General features: G+C 46.1%; 1 protein-coding gene across 8 annotated transcripts in view; it reads left to right on the top strand.

The window, feature by feature from the left end:
• Window positions 1-18,626, top strand: part of CABIN1 (calcineurin binding protein 1) — a 157,961-nt gene that overhangs the window by 110,206 nt on the left and 29,129 nt on the right. For 5 of the 8 annotated variants that reach the window (XM_032229942.1, XM_032229938.1, XM_032229935.1 and 2 more), the window contains 5 exons: window positions 387-538; window positions 3,095-3,273; window positions 6,092-6,136; window positions 10,129-10,311; window positions 10,516-10,817. In XM_032229942.1, coding sequence (XP_032085833.1) covers window positions 387-538; window positions 3,095-3,273; window positions 6,092-6,136; window positions 10,129-10,311; window positions 10,516-10,817 — 861 coding nt within the window. The remainder of the gene's footprint in view (window positions 1-386; window positions 539-3,094; window positions 3,274-6,091; window positions 6,137-10,128; window positions 10,312-10,515; window positions 10,818-18,626) is intronic. The other 3 variants (XM_032229937.1, XM_032229939.1, XM_032229936.1) reach the window with 3 other exon arrangements.

The raw sequence follows: 18,626 nt of genomic DNA, 5'->3' as shown, positions 1-18,626 counted from the left end.
TTGAGCTGAATAAAAATCAAAATCCATCTGAAGTCTGGTGGCCTCCTTGGCTATCTTGCAGGCAGGTACCTCTGCACAGGGTGGGCTATTGTTTGTTTGAGACTTTATGCATTGGCTTTAGTAGACTGCCTCTTCAAGAGCAATAAGAACTCAACTGTCATGCTGGGCACCACAAAAGACATGAAAGGCCTCTTTGTCCAGCAACTTGAAGGGCTTCAACTGCCCTGCATGGTCCTACCAGATGGGCATTGCCAAAAAGGCTTATTCCGGATTCCTTTAGGGTGGATCTGGCTTGCCTTGCTTTTCATTCTCTCTTGTTTATGGATTTTGTAAGATGGCTGGATTCAAAGGAGGAAATTTTGCCACAGTGAGTTTCTTTCCGGTAGGTCTACTTTCGGCTCCACGCGTCAATCCTAAAACTGGTGGGAAAACCTGACTCTGGAGCAGATGCTGAGCTGCTGGTGACTTTTATGAAAGAAGCTGCTGAGGGCTCCTTTGCCAGGGGAGAGGAAAAAAACACTCCCAAGCTCTCTGAAAAGTGAGTCCCCTTTTTTGCTGGCTTCAGCCCCCAGGGAGGGAAATGGGCACAGCTTTCTGGGGCGAGGTAGCAGTGATGGTGCTGAAAGCAAACTTTTGCAGACATATGGCATTTGGACATTCTGACATTTTGAATTGCCCAGTTTATACTTTATACTCGGAGAGGATGGGCACTAAATGAAAAGCTCTGCTGAACTCTTCCCAGGCTTCTGGACAGCTGGCTTGACACAAGAAGAACCATCCTCTGTATCAGTAAAAGCCTCTCCGGAATTTGCTTTGCAGAGCCATCTCCAAGAGACACATGCTGGGGGTCCCCAAATGAGGATCCAGGCAGCGTGTCTGAGGCAGGGAATCATGGGAGGGAAGGGTGGAGGGCCTACCCAGTTGCCCGCTCCAAGTGCTGGAGACCTGGGGTGTGTGGGGCAGAGCTGGGAGAGCAGGAGCAGCTCTTCTTCAGCTGTAAAAATCATGGTGGGGAGGTGGGGTAGGTTGTGGCTGATCACTTTTGAAGCCTTGCTGGGTCAGAGATTCCTATTGGGACCTCATGAAAATTCCTCACTGACAACAGGACGTGTTTCTCTGAGTGCTGGAGATCCTCACTAAGGGGCTAAGGCTAAGAAAACAGGGTTCTGCCTATCCCTGGCTATTTTGCTCCCCCAAAGACAAAAAAATTTCAAATGCAACATTCCTGTTTTGGTGTTTTTTTAACATTTTAAGGTGTATATTGAGCAGAAAGTTGATTTTGCTTTCTCACCCTGTTGTCACCCGGTAACACAAGGGGCTGTTCAGGAGTCTTACAGAAATGCCTTGTGCTCTGTGCTCTGCACAGCTGGGCAAACAGTGCTAAGCAGCAGCTGCCATCCTTATGCCCCTTTTCCAGTCTGAGTAAATCAGGCTTTAGGTGATCCAGAAACTGGCAGAGTTTTGCTACTTTTATTAACGACAATCATCTCAGGGTCCATTTTTGGTGCCAGATCTCCACCACGTAGGAAAACAGAAAGGCCCTTTTCCATTCTTTTCAGACCAACTATTAAAATGGATGGTGGTGGTCCTTGAGAATTTAGAATTGGAAAATATAAAAATAACTTGCATAAAAACAAACATGGATTAATTTACATCTCCAGAGGAAAGGCTCCAAAAGTAACTCAGTAGAACATAAATTACATATCACCAAAATAAACCAGACTGATTGTAATAAGTCAGTCCAAAAATAACTGATGTAATTTTCAGCATGATTTATTAGGGTTGCAGTCTTTCAATATAGGTAGTCCTTGACTTAACAATTGTTCATTTATGGGCCATTTGAACTTATAACAGCACCGAAAAAAGTGAGCTATTACCATTTTTCACACTTACGACCATTGCAGCATCCTCATATTCAACATTCGGATGCTTGGCAACCGGCATGTATTTATGATGGTTGCCAGGTGTCAGGTTCACGTGATCACCTTTGGGGCATTCTGACAAGCAAAGTCAATGGGGAAGCAAGGTTCACTTAACAACCATGTCAGGGAATTACGTAACCAGTGTCCAAATAAAGTCATAGACCCTGACATGAACTTATAGTTTTATATAAATATATTTACATCAAACAAGATGGTTGGGCAAACAAGAGCATTGTCAAGTAAATCAATACAGCAGGAACATCAGGAGGTGAGCACACAGGAAAAAAGGCGGGGGTGAAGGGAAACTCCCCCTCCACACCCACAGCAACCAATCACAGCACACATTGCCTCATGGAGGAGTGAGCAATCCACACCCAGTTCACCACAACTGCATCTTCTGCCTCACTGCACAACTCTTCAACACTCCAGCTGCTAAATTTAAACATCTTAAACTGTTACTAACTTAACTGCAGTGTTCACTTAACAACTCTGGCAAGAAAGGCCATAAACTGGAGCAAAATTCACTTAACTGTCTTGCTTAGCAACAGATATTTTGGGCTCAACTGTCGTCCTAAGTTGAGAACTACCTGCATTTTGAATTACGAAAAGTGCATTGAATTACAAGAATGTAGCACTTTCCCCCAATAGCCGCCTACGCAGACCTCCTGCAATGGCATCAGCAATATCACAAATGTAGCTGCCTGGCATCTGTCACCCCAAAAATTTCAAAACTATGCGTTAGTTAGAAGGGAACCCAATCCTGAAAAAGCTGCCAGTCCTGGTATTTGGTTGAGGGAAATGAAGAAGGAAGTAACTAATGAGTGGATTGACTCTGTGTGTGTGCTGGGGTGGGGTGGGGGGACGAGGGCTATAAACATTTGGGTGCATTTCCTTGGCAGAAGCCAGAAAATAGGTGCGGGGCAGTCAGAGGGACCTCTGGGCAGCAGGATGGAAGGGGGGGAGTAGCCTTGTAGAATATGGAAACGAGAAAGAGCATTAAGAAGGGAGAATCCAGATGTTTGCATCGGGTTCTGTCAACCTGTCCAGTTGTGAAGGTGGTCCTATGCCAGGCCCTCGGCCTCTCCAGAGTGCATGCTACCTCCCCCCCCCCCCCCCCGGGAGCCATTGAGGGCCTTTCCGCTCTTCATGGTCTCATTCTCTTCTTCCCCCAGGGAAAAGCTTTGCATGGCAGATGAGGACTCGCATTCTTCTGCAGGAACTCTGCCAGGCCCCGGGACTTCCCTGCTCTCTTCCTCTGGTCCAGGTCTGACTTCCCCACCCTACACAGCCACTCCAGTTGACCACGATTACGTCAAATGTAAAAAAAGCCATCAGCAGGCAACACCGGATGGTACAGTCCCTGTTCTCAATACTGTCGGCACTTGAAGGTGCTAGACTCCTGGCGGGCGGGTGGGCTCAATTGACGGCTTCCAGGTGGGCGAGGGGTCCAGGGTAACACGGGCAATATTGTCATTCATTAACCCCTTCAGTTTGCCACCACCTCCCCTCTGGCCTAAACAATAGGTGGGTCTAGTTAATGTGCTTTCCTGGGGTCCCAGGCTCGGGGCATTTCCCAGAGGCCCTTCAAAAATCCAAACTTCTTCTCTCGTCCTGAGCGCCCCACATGGGATGACTTCAACTCCCAGGATTCCCAGCTGTCACGGCATGGGCACCCCAGTTCACACCATCCCTTTCTTCTCACGAGTCAGTTTAGTACCACATCAAATGGGTGGCTTGTGCTGCTGCAGCTGGATGGGAAGTGGTTGCTATTGGGATGGGCCCTGATCCACCATGTAGCCTTGCAAGGGTCCGCCTCTGTCATAGAAAGCTCTGCCATCTCTGCCAGGGAGATGAAAGGGAGCGTAGGAGGAGTCTGCCACAGAGCTGCTCAGTCTTCCAAAATACTCCAAAAGAGTAGATGGGAAGGGGCCTCTGCTTAACATCCACCTGCTTGCTTTGTGGGGCTTCAGTTGGATTTTGGGCATCTAGGTGGATAGCACTGCTTTCCTTATCTGGAGAATGCAAAAACAGCCTCACCACCAGGCTGTTTCCTGATCTCTGTAGGCCAAGCAGGGTTTAAGGCTGAGCATGCAGATGTAGCCTTTCCTGTCAATCAAGAAGCAGGGCAAAGTCGCAGGTTCCCTTCCTGTCTTCGGTTGTAGAGATCGCTTCGCTCATTCATTCTTGACATTCATCATAGCTGGAGACGATACTAATGATAGATGCCGATTTAGGAACCTTCTTGCAAATATTCCCCATGAGGATCTGGGTGACCGATCCCATCTCAGCCTTTTGGAATAATTTGGCCCAGAGAGCTGGACATTTGACCTTTGGTGGACCTGGGCCCATTCACTAGGATGCATCACCTGCTCTGCTTCCCTTTGCAAGGAGCTTCAGCATTGTTTTCTTGGCATTTTTGCCACCGTCTACTTATTTTCTCATTTCTTTGTCCATGGTCACCCCATAAAACTGTTTTTCTGAGAAGCCTTCTCTTCTGGAACATGATCTGTCTCTCTTGCACTATTTGAAAGGCTGGGCTATAGCTCCTTAAATCCAAGCGGCTCATGCTAGAAGGAATGACAAATGAGTGACCACTTTAACTCAAGACAGAGTTTTCCAGGGGTGCTCTCAGGGAACCTTCTCTGAGCAGGGCCAGAGGAGAAGTGAATTTTGGCAAGTCTCAGTGATGAAACTGCCACAGTTGGGAGGCAGTGAGTTAAGAGAAATCCTGATAACCACGCCATGTTTCAGTTGGCCATAAATACTTAGCAGTTAAAGATAAAATGTGATTGTAGAAGATCATTAGGAGCCCTAGACCCTGTGAGGGGTCTCTGAGGCTGCTTCTCTCAGCTGGGCCTTTATATGAGCAGAGAGTCCTGGGGTGGTGAGGTCTGGTCTCAAGAAAATTACAGTTAGATTCATCTACTGTATTTTGTGGTGTAGTTCACCAAGATATACAGAGCACTCCTCTCATTTTCCCCCATGAAAGTTTTATGATGTAGGTTGCACTGAGAGAGAGATTAACCCAAAGTGTGCCAGGGCCTCCATAGAAATGAAGGATACAAATGTGCTCCTGGAAATCAGAGAAAGCCCATTAAGGACTGATCACATGTAGTCTGCAATCCACATGGGGTTTGTATGCAGCTCAGAAGACAGAATGAAAGCCTGTTTCTTGTCTTATCCAATCAATGACTGGCTGTAGACATGATTCAGCACCCCACAGCTTCACCTAGGCTGGGTGAATCAGAAGCGTTGAGCTCCGGCTGGTCACCCTCAGCAAGGAACTTTCTGCCTAAATTAAATGGCCCTCAACTCCCATGGCCATCAGCCAGCTGAAAAAGTTGACTTGGTCAACGCCCATGGTGTTACTGTCCATTGCCCTGTAAGCCAGTTCACTCAGCAGTGTGTCCCTAACAGGCCTAATGGCTTACTAATAAATATGAGTACCTTTCTCCAACATGAGAAAAGCCATTTCTATGGCATCAGAATTTCAATTACGGTTTTCAACTAAACAGATCAAATATGATACATCAGGTTAAGAGTTTCAGAAAATGAGGCTGAAAGGTTCAGAGGGATGGGCAGAATCATCTGGTAATGCCAAGAATCATTTCAGTGTCTTTAAATCCTTAAGGAGAATAGGGAGGACTGCAAAGGGGGGGGGGGAATCCCTCTTATCGTTGCCTCTGCAATGCTCCCCCCTGGTTTGAACATGGAGAGGCTCTGATTCTCAGACCAGTCTGTTCTTTATGGTGATGTCCACAAGATTTGGCTTCTCTCCCTCATTCTGATTGTGACTCAGATCAACCATAGGGCTTTAAGAAAATCACTGTCTTGTCAGCCCAGCCCCATGGTTAAGGTTGGGAAACAGAAATGGACTCCTGCGGACAGAAGCAGCTTGACTTGGCCACATTTGCATTGGATTTTCAGTGATGCAGCCAGAGAGCATGAAAGAATGCCTGCCTTTTATTACTGCAGAATGAGTGAAGACAACTAGAGAAAGCACATCTGATTGAATATGTTAAATGCTAAAGAGAGGCATATCTTGGGCCTGTTTTTGATCAGTGCAGTCCGTTTTATAGAAAGGAATGGGAAGTGCCTAAATTGAAATTGATTACCCACGGTCAGACCTGACATTTGCCTGCTTTCCTCCCGGCTGCTATGCTGTCCAGCTGCCTTCATCAGTCAGCAGGATCCTGCTTCCCTGGGCCTTGAAGGTATGGAAGGGAAGCCAGTGTCATTCTTGTCACTCTGTACCTTTGTTCTCTCAATCATGGCTGTTTTTGTTCGTTTCTGCTGTTTTTGTATATTCATGCTTTTGTAACCAATATTGCCTGTGTTGCCCTAACCCTTCTAAAAATGATTCATAGACTTTCCTTACCTGCTTGTTGCCCATCATGGCTTGCTTGAACATTACAGCTGCAACTGATGATTTGGCTGTGCAAATGTTGGAAAAGCCCACAATGGCAACAGCCTTCTAGGTTCAGCTGCTGCAACCTGCATTGACTTGACGATGGCTGGGTAGACTTGGGCCTCCTCTCGCTTTTCTGCTGAATCCATTTCTGTTTATTCTTTTCCTGAGCAGTTGTTTTGAAGATGCATAAGTTAGTTACATTTTCTGGGGAAAAAGACTGTTTGTGGGTAACAGACAAGTGCCCCAAAATTGAAGATCTGAGACCAATGGATGCAGATCAGGATGGTCTAAAGCCTGACTGTTTTGACTATATTTTTTTGTTGGGCAGTCAGATGCTTTTGTCTCATTTATCACCTGGAAAGAGCCCACCATGGCTGAATCAGAGGGCTGGGCAGGGTTGGAACAGCTATTTGTCTTTGCTCCATTGGGGAGGCAATGCCTGCCCCCAAACTGACATCATGTCAAAACTGTATTATAGCCACTGACAGAAAAGAAAAATCAAACACATAACAAAGCATTCAATAAATGATCCTGTGTACATGAGCTTTCCTCTGCAGGAAGTCATTCCATTGTGCCCTTCTCATAGCATTTCCATATTGCTCACACAGTTTCACCCCAGGGAGGACTTAGGGATTTCTGTCACAATATGAGGCTCATATAAAATTGTTCATTACAACTGGCAATATATAAATATTTTAAACGGATGGAAGACTGTCCTCTTAAATAACTGTCCTCTGGGAACTTTTGGAATTTTCCCTGCAGGATGAAGAGAGACCCTTAAAGTGAGTCCTTGGAAATCACCCCACATACAGGGAGGATGTGCAAAAATACCAACACTTTGCAGGCACCAATCTATAGGATTGGTGGGTATCTAATCTAATGCCAGAGTCCACCTTGCTGGTATAGTGATAGGCCTGTGAACCCAGTAATATTCAAATTGACTAAAGCAACTTCTATATTTAGTGATCTTTTCTACAGCATATTCTATCTGACCCATGATTTAGGAATAGATGATGCTGATCTCATGGTGCTCGGCCATGTCACTCTTGGTTTCCTAATTTTCTAGGGACCTGATACTGTCTCAACAACTTCTCATAAAGATTGTAGTTGCTATCTTATGTTAATATAAATTTCTCTGCTTTCATTCTTTGATGCTTCGATGAACACTTTTGTAATATTTCCTAATGTGTATACAAAGCTTTCTGTTTGTATGCAAATTTCAGAAGGATGAATCCTTTTCCCTAGGTTTTATTTACTGCCACTGCACTCTGAGGAGCTGGAGGGAGCAAATGGCTTTAGAGTGTAGAGGATTCCTTCTTATAGGAAGTGCTTTTCACAACAAAGCTCCACTAGAACCAGCTTACCACTTACAATTTCTCTGTTTCTTAATGACCCTTTCCTCCTCTGGCTATTTTGATCAAGCAAGAAATGGCAGAGCCAAAGCAGACAATTAGCTTCATCACTTCCACGGCTCATAGGAAATAAAAGATATACATCATAATTGGATCAGCAGTTCTCAAAAATGACAGAATAAGCTGAGATCTGCCGAAATCTACCATTTAATTCTGAGCAGAAGTGTTATTTTGTCTTACAACCAGCTGCCAAATCCATTTCCCCTAGTATTTAATTCTTGTGGTAGCAATTTGTTGTGCGAATGTGATTATGACCAGAAAGTAAGATTTCATCCCTTAACATGGGCTCTATCCTGTGTTGGATTGGATTGGGTTTCTCCTCTGGGGTTGGATTGCTTTTTCACCTTTCTAATTTCCCCCTCCATTCCTACAAAGGTTGGACAAGTCTAAATCCAGCCAAACATCTATATATCTGTTTCAATATAGCAGTTAATTTCCAAAATACCATCCTCCAATCTTGCAGAAAAAAGCAGCCCATATTGGCAACAGAAATCCAGGGCCCTTCGCTGGAGGGCAGGTTCTACATAAGAACACTTTCCATGCCACCCTTGAGGCCATCTTAAATGGCTTAGGTTGGGTATTGATACCCGTCCCTACAATTACTAAAAGATTGATAGGAGCTAGATCAAGGAGCTAGAATTCAGAATAAAAGTTGCTTTCCCTAAAGATGAAAAAGACTTAGGATGTTTCCCACCTATGTTCAGGACTGAATTACAGGTGTGTGGATGAGTTTCCTAGAGAATTGCCACCTCCTGCCCTTGCAAGGAGACATCCTGTCCTGGGACCCTCCTCTCATTCCTTAATACTTTCTGGGCAAACACAGCCAATCTTTTGTTTCCTAGTGTCAAAACAGACTGAATGAATTTTCACCAAGAAAGATAATTTATGGGGAAAATACTCCTGTTCATATCTATATGTGTGTGTTTAGTCCAGCCACAACTAAACATGATCGTTTCCCTGAAGTACCTTGCCAAAAAAAAGAATAAAAAGCAGGCTTGCAGTCAGCTGTTGCTGCAAAATTTCCCCTTAGATCATCATTGACAAGCATCAGTATTGCTTGCTTCCTACTATCCTGCATTTAAGATTGTTTTGGGAGATTTTTGTCAGTCAATGTAGGAGGGAGAGTAGCCAGACCAGGAGGAAGAGTCAAATGGGGAATTAGTCTGAAGTCCCTACATTGGCAGAAGAGAACGAAGTCTGGCCCTTCTTGAATGCTTTGAACCTTATCTAGTCTTACCCACATGCAAACTGTCAGTCTTCTTCTATGCAGAAGGATGAGCAGGAAAGCAGCTAATTGAACTCTTCAGGTATGGATCTGCTTGTTCGTACCTGACTGCCAATAACTGAGTAGGCCTTGCAGATCTTTGTGTTTTCACTATTCATTGTGGGAGGGGAACCTAATAGCAATAGCAATAGACTTATATACCGCTTCATAGGGCTTTCAGCCCTCTCTAAGCGGTTTACAGAGAGTCAGCATATTGCCCCCAACAATCTGGGTCCTCATTTTACCCACCTCGGAAGGATGGAAGGCTGAGTCAACCCTGAGCCGGTGAGATTTGAACCGCTGAACTGCTGATCTAGCAGTAGCCTGCAGTGCTGCATTTAACCACTGCGCCACCTTGGCTCAATCTAAGACCTTTTTTAGCCCTTTGAAAACTAAGAATTATTTATTAAAATGCTAGGAAGATTTGTTAGACATTTTGGGTTACAACTGCTTATTGAGGGTGGTGTGGTGGAGGGAGAAGAGGCCTGCTTGGTGGGCTCAGCTTTTCCAGAGCCAGCTTAGCACACCCAGGTTGTCTTTTGCTCCTGAATGTCAGCATTAACAATTTCTCTGGTTTGTCAGGACGACCCCCTCCCCCATTCTGTAGCTTCTCAGCCATCCTCAGATGAGTTCTCAATTTACCCTTTCATTATAATCATTTCCTTGTAAGTATTAAATGTCACTCTCATTGCTTGCTATACTGTGCACGTCTTTATTTAGTTTACTAATTGAGGATACGATATCTGATAAAAAGGAGCATCTTCCCTAAGCGCTTGTAATGCAATAGCTGCTTCCATATTTAAGGAGCCAAGGCCTTTGGCTTTGCTGCAAGGGATTGCCATAGTCACCTGAACGCTAAGAGCTTTAAAATATCCCTGCAGCTACAATTACTTCTAGCTGAATATTTTAAATTGATATACAAAAGGAAGAAATGTTAGTGGGCTGCAAGAGGAGAACCTGCATGGCGAAACAAATGAGTGGATGTGTTGCTCTTTGCGCTTACTAGAAACCAAATGCTGAAATGGAGGTGGAGGATGAAAGAAGCCGCTGTTGGGAAAAAGGGGGTGGGGGCTGCTGTCAAAGCCCTGTCTCATTTGTGTCCCTGTTTCTCCTGTGCAGACAGGAGTCAGGACAGCATGGCGGTTGGGCTTTCGGACTCCAATTCCACCCAGGACACCTTTATGGAGCTTGCCAGCCTCCCGGACAGCAACAAGAAGACTTTTCCCGAGGGGAGGCCCTTGGCTTCCTGCTTGGATGCCACAGCACCCGGGAAAGAGAGCCTGGTACCCACAGAGGAGAGGGGTAAGTTGAGCAAGACTGGAGCCTTCGGGCCTTGTGCCAGGGAAGGAAAGCCTCCTTCCTGGGCTTCTGCTGCCAGAAGTGAAAAGGCAAAGCTGGGGCTGGGGGTGCCTCTCAGCTCTCCTTCTGCCTACCTACAGGGCGGTTGGGGATTTGGGTGAGCTGGATCAAAGGGAGGGTGATGTTGCCGATTTTCTGGCCCTGTAGGAAAGCCGGAAGACCCTCTGGGCAGCCCTGACGCCTGCCGTGCTGCGGAACAGAAGCCCTCTCCCCAGGGACCTTGCAAGTTCTCTGCTCCCCCCCTCTCCCAGGGGGACCCGAATAGACCAATGGAGCTCCTCTGCACCAGCCAGTTTGCCCAGGGCCTCCCCACAAACCTGGAGGAGCAGCGCACTTTTCTGACTGAGCACTGCATAGCCGCCTTCCACCTCTGCCTCAGCCGCTTCCCTCAGCACTACAAGAGTCTCTACCGTCTGGCCTGCCTCTATGCCTGCAGCCCCACCCATAAGGTAGCAGGGGGTAGGGTGTCTGCAAATGTAAGGGTGGGGAGACAAGGCCAGAACAATTAGCCTTTCACAGACGGAGAAAACGTCTGTTGACTTACCTGAACAGTCCTTCTATGTGCACTGCGAGGAGAATCCAAGCATGGGTTAACTTTGTGCATTAGCCTAGAGACTGAGTTATGAAATTGCTGGCCACGCCTCCTCTGACTGGAAGGGTTCAATTTTGTATGAAGGCTCAGCTGAATTAAAAGATGTAGATTTTATCAATTCAGAATGCAAATGAGGTAGTTCCACAAATCAAGAAAGGTCTCACGTCCCAAATCCCCCTGGACCAGCCGAAGCGAGGGTGGAGTGGATTCCCCTCGCAGTGCACATAGAAGGACCATTCACATAAGTCAACGGTCGTTCTGTGCGCTGCTTGCCATTAGAACCTTCTGAAGGACCCGCCGCCCAAAGGAGGCCTCTGCCGAGGCAAACACATCTAATTTATAATGTCTGACAAAGGGCGATGGTGATGACCAGGTTGCTGCCCTGCAAATCTCCTTAACCGAGGCTTGAGTGGCCCAGGCCGCCGAGGTGGCCGCGCTCTTGGTGGAATGAGGAGTGGTGCGCCTGGGAACAGGTTTAGATTGAGTCTCGTAGGCAAGGGCAATGCATGCTTTCAGCCAACATCCAATGGTGTTGGAGGACACTTTCTGTCCCATAGTTGATGGCTGAAGAGAAACGAATAAGGCTTCCGATCTTCTGAATGAAGCGGTTCGTTTCACATAATGGTGAAGTGCCCTGCGAACGTCAAGATAGTGCCATTGTCTCTCCCGCGGGAGCGATGGCCACTGACAGAAGTCCGGGAGAATGATCTCCTGTGCCTGGTGAAACCACGAGTTGACCTTGGGGAGGAATGTCAGATCCAAGCAAAGGACCACCCTGTTTGGGTGAAAAATACAGAGTTCCTTGCAGACCAACAGGGCTGTGAGCTCCGACACCCTCCGAGCTGAAGTAATGGCTACAAGAAAGGCAGTTTTAAGGGTCAACAATCTGAGACTAACTGAGTGGAGGGGCTTGAAGGGCTCCATGGTAAAAGCCTGTAGTACCACAGCCAGATCCCACGTGGGATAGCGCTGGATGACTGGGGGTTTGAGGTTTGAAACCTCTTTAAGAAATGACTGTACCCGTGAATGGTGAGACAAAGAGCGCCCATGTCCGCCGCCGATGACCGTTGATAGAGTAGCAACCTGGCGACGCAGAGTGTTGGGAGTAAGTCCTTTATCCATACCTGTCCGTAAAAACTCGAGTACTTGTAGCACAGAGGCTGAAACAGGGTCAATGTTGGCTCTGTGGGCCCACCCGCAGAAGGCTTTCCAGGTGGCCTTGTAGTTCCGTATTGGAACCAAGCCGCCTGGATCATTTTTATGACCTTAGTCAAAAACTTTAGTTTGATCAAGATTTCCCTTTCAAGTCCTACACGGCTAATTGTAAGTCTTAGCAATAGCAATAGCAGTTAGACTTATATACCGCTTCATAGGGCTTTCAGCCCTCTCTAAGCGGTTTACAGAGTCAGCACATTGCCCCCAACAATCCGGGTCCTCATTTTACCCACCTCGGAAGGATGGAAGGCTGAGTCAACCCTGAGCCGGTGAGATTTGAACCGCCGAACTGCAGCTAACAGTCAGCTGAAGTGGCTGCAGTACTGCACTCTACCCACTGCACCACCTTGGCTTGGGGGCTCGGATGATATAGCGCCCCCTGGGAGAGAGAGATCTGATCGTCCGGTATTCTCAAGAATGAGAGATAGACAGATTTAGTAGGTCGGTGGCCACATTGGGGCGACTAGCAGGACCTCCACCCGTTCCGCCAGTATTTTCCGAATGACGTGGGATTAGTGGAAGAGGCGGGAACGCATAAAGTAGCCTGGGGGCCAGGGGCTGCGCAGTGCATCGCTGACCTCCGCCACCGGTACTTGGAATCTCGCAAAAACGCGTGGGAGGTAAGTATTGTGGGGTTGCGCAAAGAGGTGCACGTCTGGGTGGCCGAATCTGAGGGATAGCTCCTGGAACAGGGCCAGGGATAGACTCCACTCTGTCTGATCCACCGTTTCCCTGCTCAGCCAGTCCGCTTGGACATTCGTGGTCCCCGAGATATGCTCCGCTCGTATTGATAGAAGATGTCTCTCCACCCAACAGTGGAGTCTTTCTGCTTCCAACATCAGTGACGTGGACCGTGTGCCTCCCTAGCGCCTCCCTAGCGGTTGACATGCGCCTTGGAGGCCACGTTGTCGGTGAGGACCAGCACATGGCTGGCCCTGACCAAGTCCTGAAAGTTGAGAAGTGCCAACCGGATGGCGCGCAGCTCCAGCCAGTTGATACTGTTCCTGAGCTCCTATGAAGTCCAACGACCCTGGGCCACCTGGTCGAATGAGTGCGCCCACCCACCCACCCCCATCCGTACAGGCTCGCATCGGTCGTTACCACAATCCGGTCCGGCTCCTTTTTTATTTTTTTTATTTTATTAGTTTTATTACAAACAACACACACACAAAAAACATCATCTGTCATAACATCTTGTAGAAAGCGTATCCATTGGTCACAAGTACATTTCGTGCGTTCTGTCCACAATCACATATATTCCATTCAGTCTAAATTGTTCATGTTAAAAATTTATATATTTTACTATCACCATATCACAGTTTTCATTTAGTTAAGATTTCGAAAACACAGCCACCTGTTGGCATTTTTTTCCCTTTCCCCCAGTTCCAGTCAATATGCCATATCTCTATATCCTTATAACACGTTCTAAAAAGAAAAAAAAAGAAAAAAAGAAAGAAAAAATAAAGTCAATTAGTAGGACATCTTATATTTCCTCTCTCTAACATATCTTTGTTATTATTATAGTTAACTAAGGGTTATTTACATTTTTTTCTCCTCCTCTCCACAAACGCAAAAAGCAACAATCTGAACAAAAATATATTAATATGTGTTAACGAAATGACCATTTAAAATCTAAGACAATCTAAAGAAAAAAGAAAAAAAATATTGACATTTCTAATTAATAATCACCAAAGTATATGTTAACCTTCCCTTTTGTTTTTATAGTTGAAAGACAGGGAGAAAAAAAACCCAATTGTTTGCCATTTCTACTCCAAATTAAAATTTCTAATTGAAAATCTCAAAGATGTGCATTAACATTCCCTTTTATTATTATAATTAGAGAAAGACAGAGAAGGAAAGAAAAAAAAAAACAGTTGTTTGCTATTTACATCACATCACCTCTTATTCTAATCCAAATTATTTATAGCTTCATAAGAAGGTCTAAAGCACAAATTTATAGGTTTTATCATTCCACCAGGTCTCAGTTGCAATTTGTGGCCTGGTTATTTATCCTAATTAAGGTTATCCTTTCATTGTTAATATCATGATATATTACATGTTAGCGACTAAACATTCAATAATAATCTATAAGAGTCTACAAAAAACTAACATCCCTACTTATTAACCATCAAAAATTAACTAATTTTTATCATCAATTGGCATTATCAACCAGTGTCCTTCCAGTAGCAAAATAAATCTTTCTCTCTTGCCAGCAGCTGTGTCATCTCTCTTATTAAAATCTTTTCAGAATTTATAATTTCTCGCCGCACTCTGTAGCTTGAAGGATCTCTCATGTAATTTTGTCACTCGTTATTAACGTAGGCTTAACTTTGGTTATCAAACTTGTTTCTGGATATATTTGTCTTCTTAGTTCCATATTTTCCACTCTTTTTTCCCTCCTGCATCTTAAAGTTGAAAGAAAGGCTCCAAGTTGTCGAAAACACTTTTCCAGCTTCCCTCCTTTTCACTTTCGCTCGTATTTAGTCCATTAATAGATTCATCTGACATCTTGTCTTTATTTTCTATATTTCCATTCTCTTCTTTAATCTCTGGGGCTCTAACCCCCTCCTCTTTAACTGTAGCACCCCATAAACTGTCCCATTTCTTGTCAAATCTCTTAAGTCCTTCTGCAATATTTTGAAGTCCAGCCAGGATGTTTTGGATTATTAAATTTTCTGCCTCTGAATATTGATCCATTTTTCAAAATGCAAAGAAATATAAAGGAAAAAAAATAGGAAGAGGAATCTGCCACTCTAGCCTGTCAAAATTTTAGGAAATGTGTCTGTATTTATTTTGAATCTTGAACACCAGTTCTTTCAAGATTTTTTAAAATAGGAGGGTTTTTATTCTTGCTTATCTTTTTCCTTCTCTTGCCAAAATATTTACCAGAAGCACTAACAAAAACAAGTTTCGTGCTTTTCAAGTTTTTCCAAACCCTTCCATTGCAAGGTCAGTGGAAACCAAGTGGAGCAGAACAAAATATACATTGTAACCAAAACAGAAACAAAGTTCAGACTTTGGCTTCCAGGTGGCAGACTCAATAATTAGTGGTTTTAACCAATAGAAGAAGAAAAAATGTTGAAGTAAGAAAATAAGTTTAATTTAGCCAACAAAAAAATTAGGGTAGTAAAAAGGAAAAAAATAGAAAAAAAAGAAATCAGTCCATAGACTACAAGCAGGGAGATAGGAAATGTTGCAATTACTTCAATCCACAAAACATTGTTACTAACAAGAGCAGGAAATTTTCTAATAACAGTCGTTTTATTCTTACTTTGGGGACTGGATGTTTTTGTTTTTTTTAAAAAAATGTTTCTTAACACAGATCTTCTGAAAGTAAAAAGAAAAAGAAAAAAACTCTCACCAGATGGAATGCTTTCGTTTCGTCTCTTCCTTCAGGAGTGGTCTCTGACTATGCCAGCCTGGGGGCTGCCTGTTTGTCCTCAGTTGGAAGCACTACCCTTGGGTCAAACAGGGACTTTGCGATGTCCCTGTGACCAGCAAGGCTTTGGCTTCCCTGTCGCCGTCTCTTCAGGACGGTTTAGGTCCTACCGGACCGTCCAAAGACAAAAGTTTCATCGACAGACCCGGACTGTTGGGTCTGTGCGATGTGTCATCGCGACGTGGCTCCTCCCTCTCCCTGGTCCAGCTCCTTGAAGAGGGACCCCTGGCTCAGATTGGAGGCCTTTCACCAGTGGAGTGATGTGTACACCTTGGGTGAAATTTGCACCTTGGCCTGGGAGTGGCTGGTGTGTGCCCTCCAGAACGGGAGAAGGAACCACTGGAGGGGACAAGCATGGAAACTCGACCAGGGGACAATGTCTTTGCACAAAATCATTTTTCCCAGAAGCTGGGAAAGCACAGCTAGCGGTATTAGTCTCTGACTTTGAATGTGACTCACCAGCGACAGGATGCTGCTGCGCCGTTCCGGAGATAATGCCATCTCGCATGTGACAGAGTCTATTAGAGTCCTGAGATGTAGAAGTCTCATTGTTGGCTGAAGATGGCTTCTCAGAAAATTCAGCACAAACCCATGGTGCTGCAGATAGTCGATAGTCGTTTGACGATCCCAAATTGCCTGGGGACTCAATGAGGAGAGAATCAAGATATCGTCAAGATAACAATTTACTCTGACCGGTAGAGAGCGCAGATATGTGGCTATGGCTGCCAATAGTTTGGTAAAGGTGCGCGGGAGAGGCTGAATGGTAGGGCCTTGTATTGAAAATGGCGGCCCGCAAAGTGGAACACATGGTTGGACAATACCAGGTCTTGAAAGTCACGGAGAGCTAGGCGAATTGCTCGAAGCTCTAGCCAGTTGATGCTGTTTTGCAATTCTTGGGCATTCCAGCGACACTGTGTCACTTGGTCCAGGGCATGGGCTCCCCATCCAAATAGACTCACGTCTGTTGTTACTACCACGCTGTCCAGCTCCTTGAAAAGGCACCCCTCGAGGATATTTGAAGAAGCCCACCAACAGAGCGAACGCAGTACCTTGGGGGTCAGATGGACCTTGGTCTGTGAGTGGCTGGTGTGAGCCCTCTGAAAGTGGAGCAAAAACCATTGGAGAGGGCATGCATGGAACCTGGACCATGGAACAACGTCTATGCACGAGATCATCTTCTCCAGCAGTTGGGATAGGACCGCGAGGGGAAGAGAACGCTGTGATTGCACTTGAGTCACCAGGGTTTGAAGGCTTCGGCGCCTTTCGTGAGATAGCGATACCACCCACCGTTGGGAGTCAATGACAGTCCCAAGATGGAGGAGGGACGTGGTTGGGTCAAATGGCTCTTTGGATAGTTCAGAATGAAGCCATGGAGTTGCAATGTTTGGATCGTGGTCTGCAAATCCTTGCCATATCTGGGGAAGATGATAGGATCAAGATATCGTCTAGGTAGCAGTTGACCTTTATCGTGATTGACTGGAGAGATGCCGCTATCACCACCAACAACTTTGTGAAGGTCCACAGGGCCAATGAAAGGCCAAATGGGAGGGTGCAGTATTGGAAATGGTGCCCCGCAAACTGGAATTGCAAGAACCTTCGAAGAGACGGGTATATTGGCATGTGGAGGTATGCCTCCTTGATGTTTACAGAGGTCAGTAGGTTGCCTTGTCTGATGCAGGCCAGAATCCTGTTGAGCGACTGCATTTTGAACCTCTGGTATTTCAGGTAGAGATTGAGCCATTTCAAATCTAGGATGGCCCGTCATCCGCCCGAGCTTTTGGGGACCAAGAAAAGGATGGAATAGAAACCTAGTTTCTCCTGTCCCTGAGGTACCCTTTCCATAGCATTTATGGAATTCAGATGTTCGATTTCAGAATCCATCAGGCGCCTCTTTACCTGACACCTTGGTACGGGACACCTGATGAAATGTCTCGAGGGAATAGTGAGAAATTCCAGCGTGAGGCCCAGTCTCACTGTCTGAAGGGCTCATGTGTCCAAGGTGGTTTCTGCCCATTGAGGGGCAAACGAAGTGAACCGCCCGCCAATAGGTCCCACCTCGTGTGAGTCACCGGTATCTGCGAAAGGACCAGTTACCGCTCTCATGAAATGGCCATCGGGCCTGCTGTTGCTGACCCTGTTGGCGGCCCCTGTCCCTAGGCCTGAGCGGTCCTGACCTCTGTCCTCAGTCTGAGGGAACGGTCTGGAATAGGGAGGGACATAGGGGGCAGTGGTGTACCCGGAGTCTCCAGCCCAAAAGGGCTGCCTTCTGTGATATGGTTGCTGCCTTCTGTCTCCACGCCTAGTAGTTGATGGAAGCACCTTGCGTTTGTCCCTATTTTCGATCAAAATAGGATCCAACGTTGCTCCAAATAGAGGGCCCCTTTTGAAAGGGGTAGAAGCCAGGCGCCACTTGGAACATAAATCAGCTTGTCAATGGTGAAACCAGAGGAGCCTGCAGGATGCCACGTTGGAAGCTACCACACAAGACGTGAACTTGGCCGCCTTGAGTGTAGCATCTGAAGAGAACTCTAGCACTGCCACCAGCTTATTTACATCCTGGTGTAGGCATAGGTCATCGGGAGGAAGCCTAGACTGCACCTGTTGCAACCAAACCAGTAAAGTTCTATTAAGGAAAGATGCTGCTGTGGCGACACGTAACGCCCAGGCAGCCGCCTGGTGTGTTTTGCAAATTACCAGTCGGCCTTGTGGTCCTTGGCCTTAAGGCCCTCCAAAATCTCAGAAAGAATCAATGCCGGGGAGGCCAATGCTGCTACTGGGGGGGTCCACAGTAGGAAACTGAAGGAGCTCATCCAGTTCAGGCGTGGAAGCGTAAAGCTTCCTGTCCCCAATACTAGGAGGGGGAACAGCCGGGGACAGGAATGGCATCCTGCTCCTGCACTTGCTCTGCGAAAAAACAGTCAGTGGAATCAAGTACCATGGCCGTGCTAGCTTGAGTGGTGGCGCCACCCATCTTGGTAGTTGCCTTAGCCTTGTACAAAAGTGATTTGAATA

The sequence above is a fragment of the Thamnophis elegans genome, chromosome 13 (assembly GCF_009769535.1).
Source record: "Thamnophis elegans isolate rThaEle1 chromosome 13, rThaEle1.pri, whole genome shotgun sequence".
NCBI lineage: Eukaryota > Metazoa > Chordata > Lepidosauria > Squamata > Colubridae > Thamnophis > Thamnophis elegans.
The sequence above is the reverse complement of the archived record's forward strand: the minus strand, read 5'-3'. Positions and strand labels throughout refer to the sequence as shown.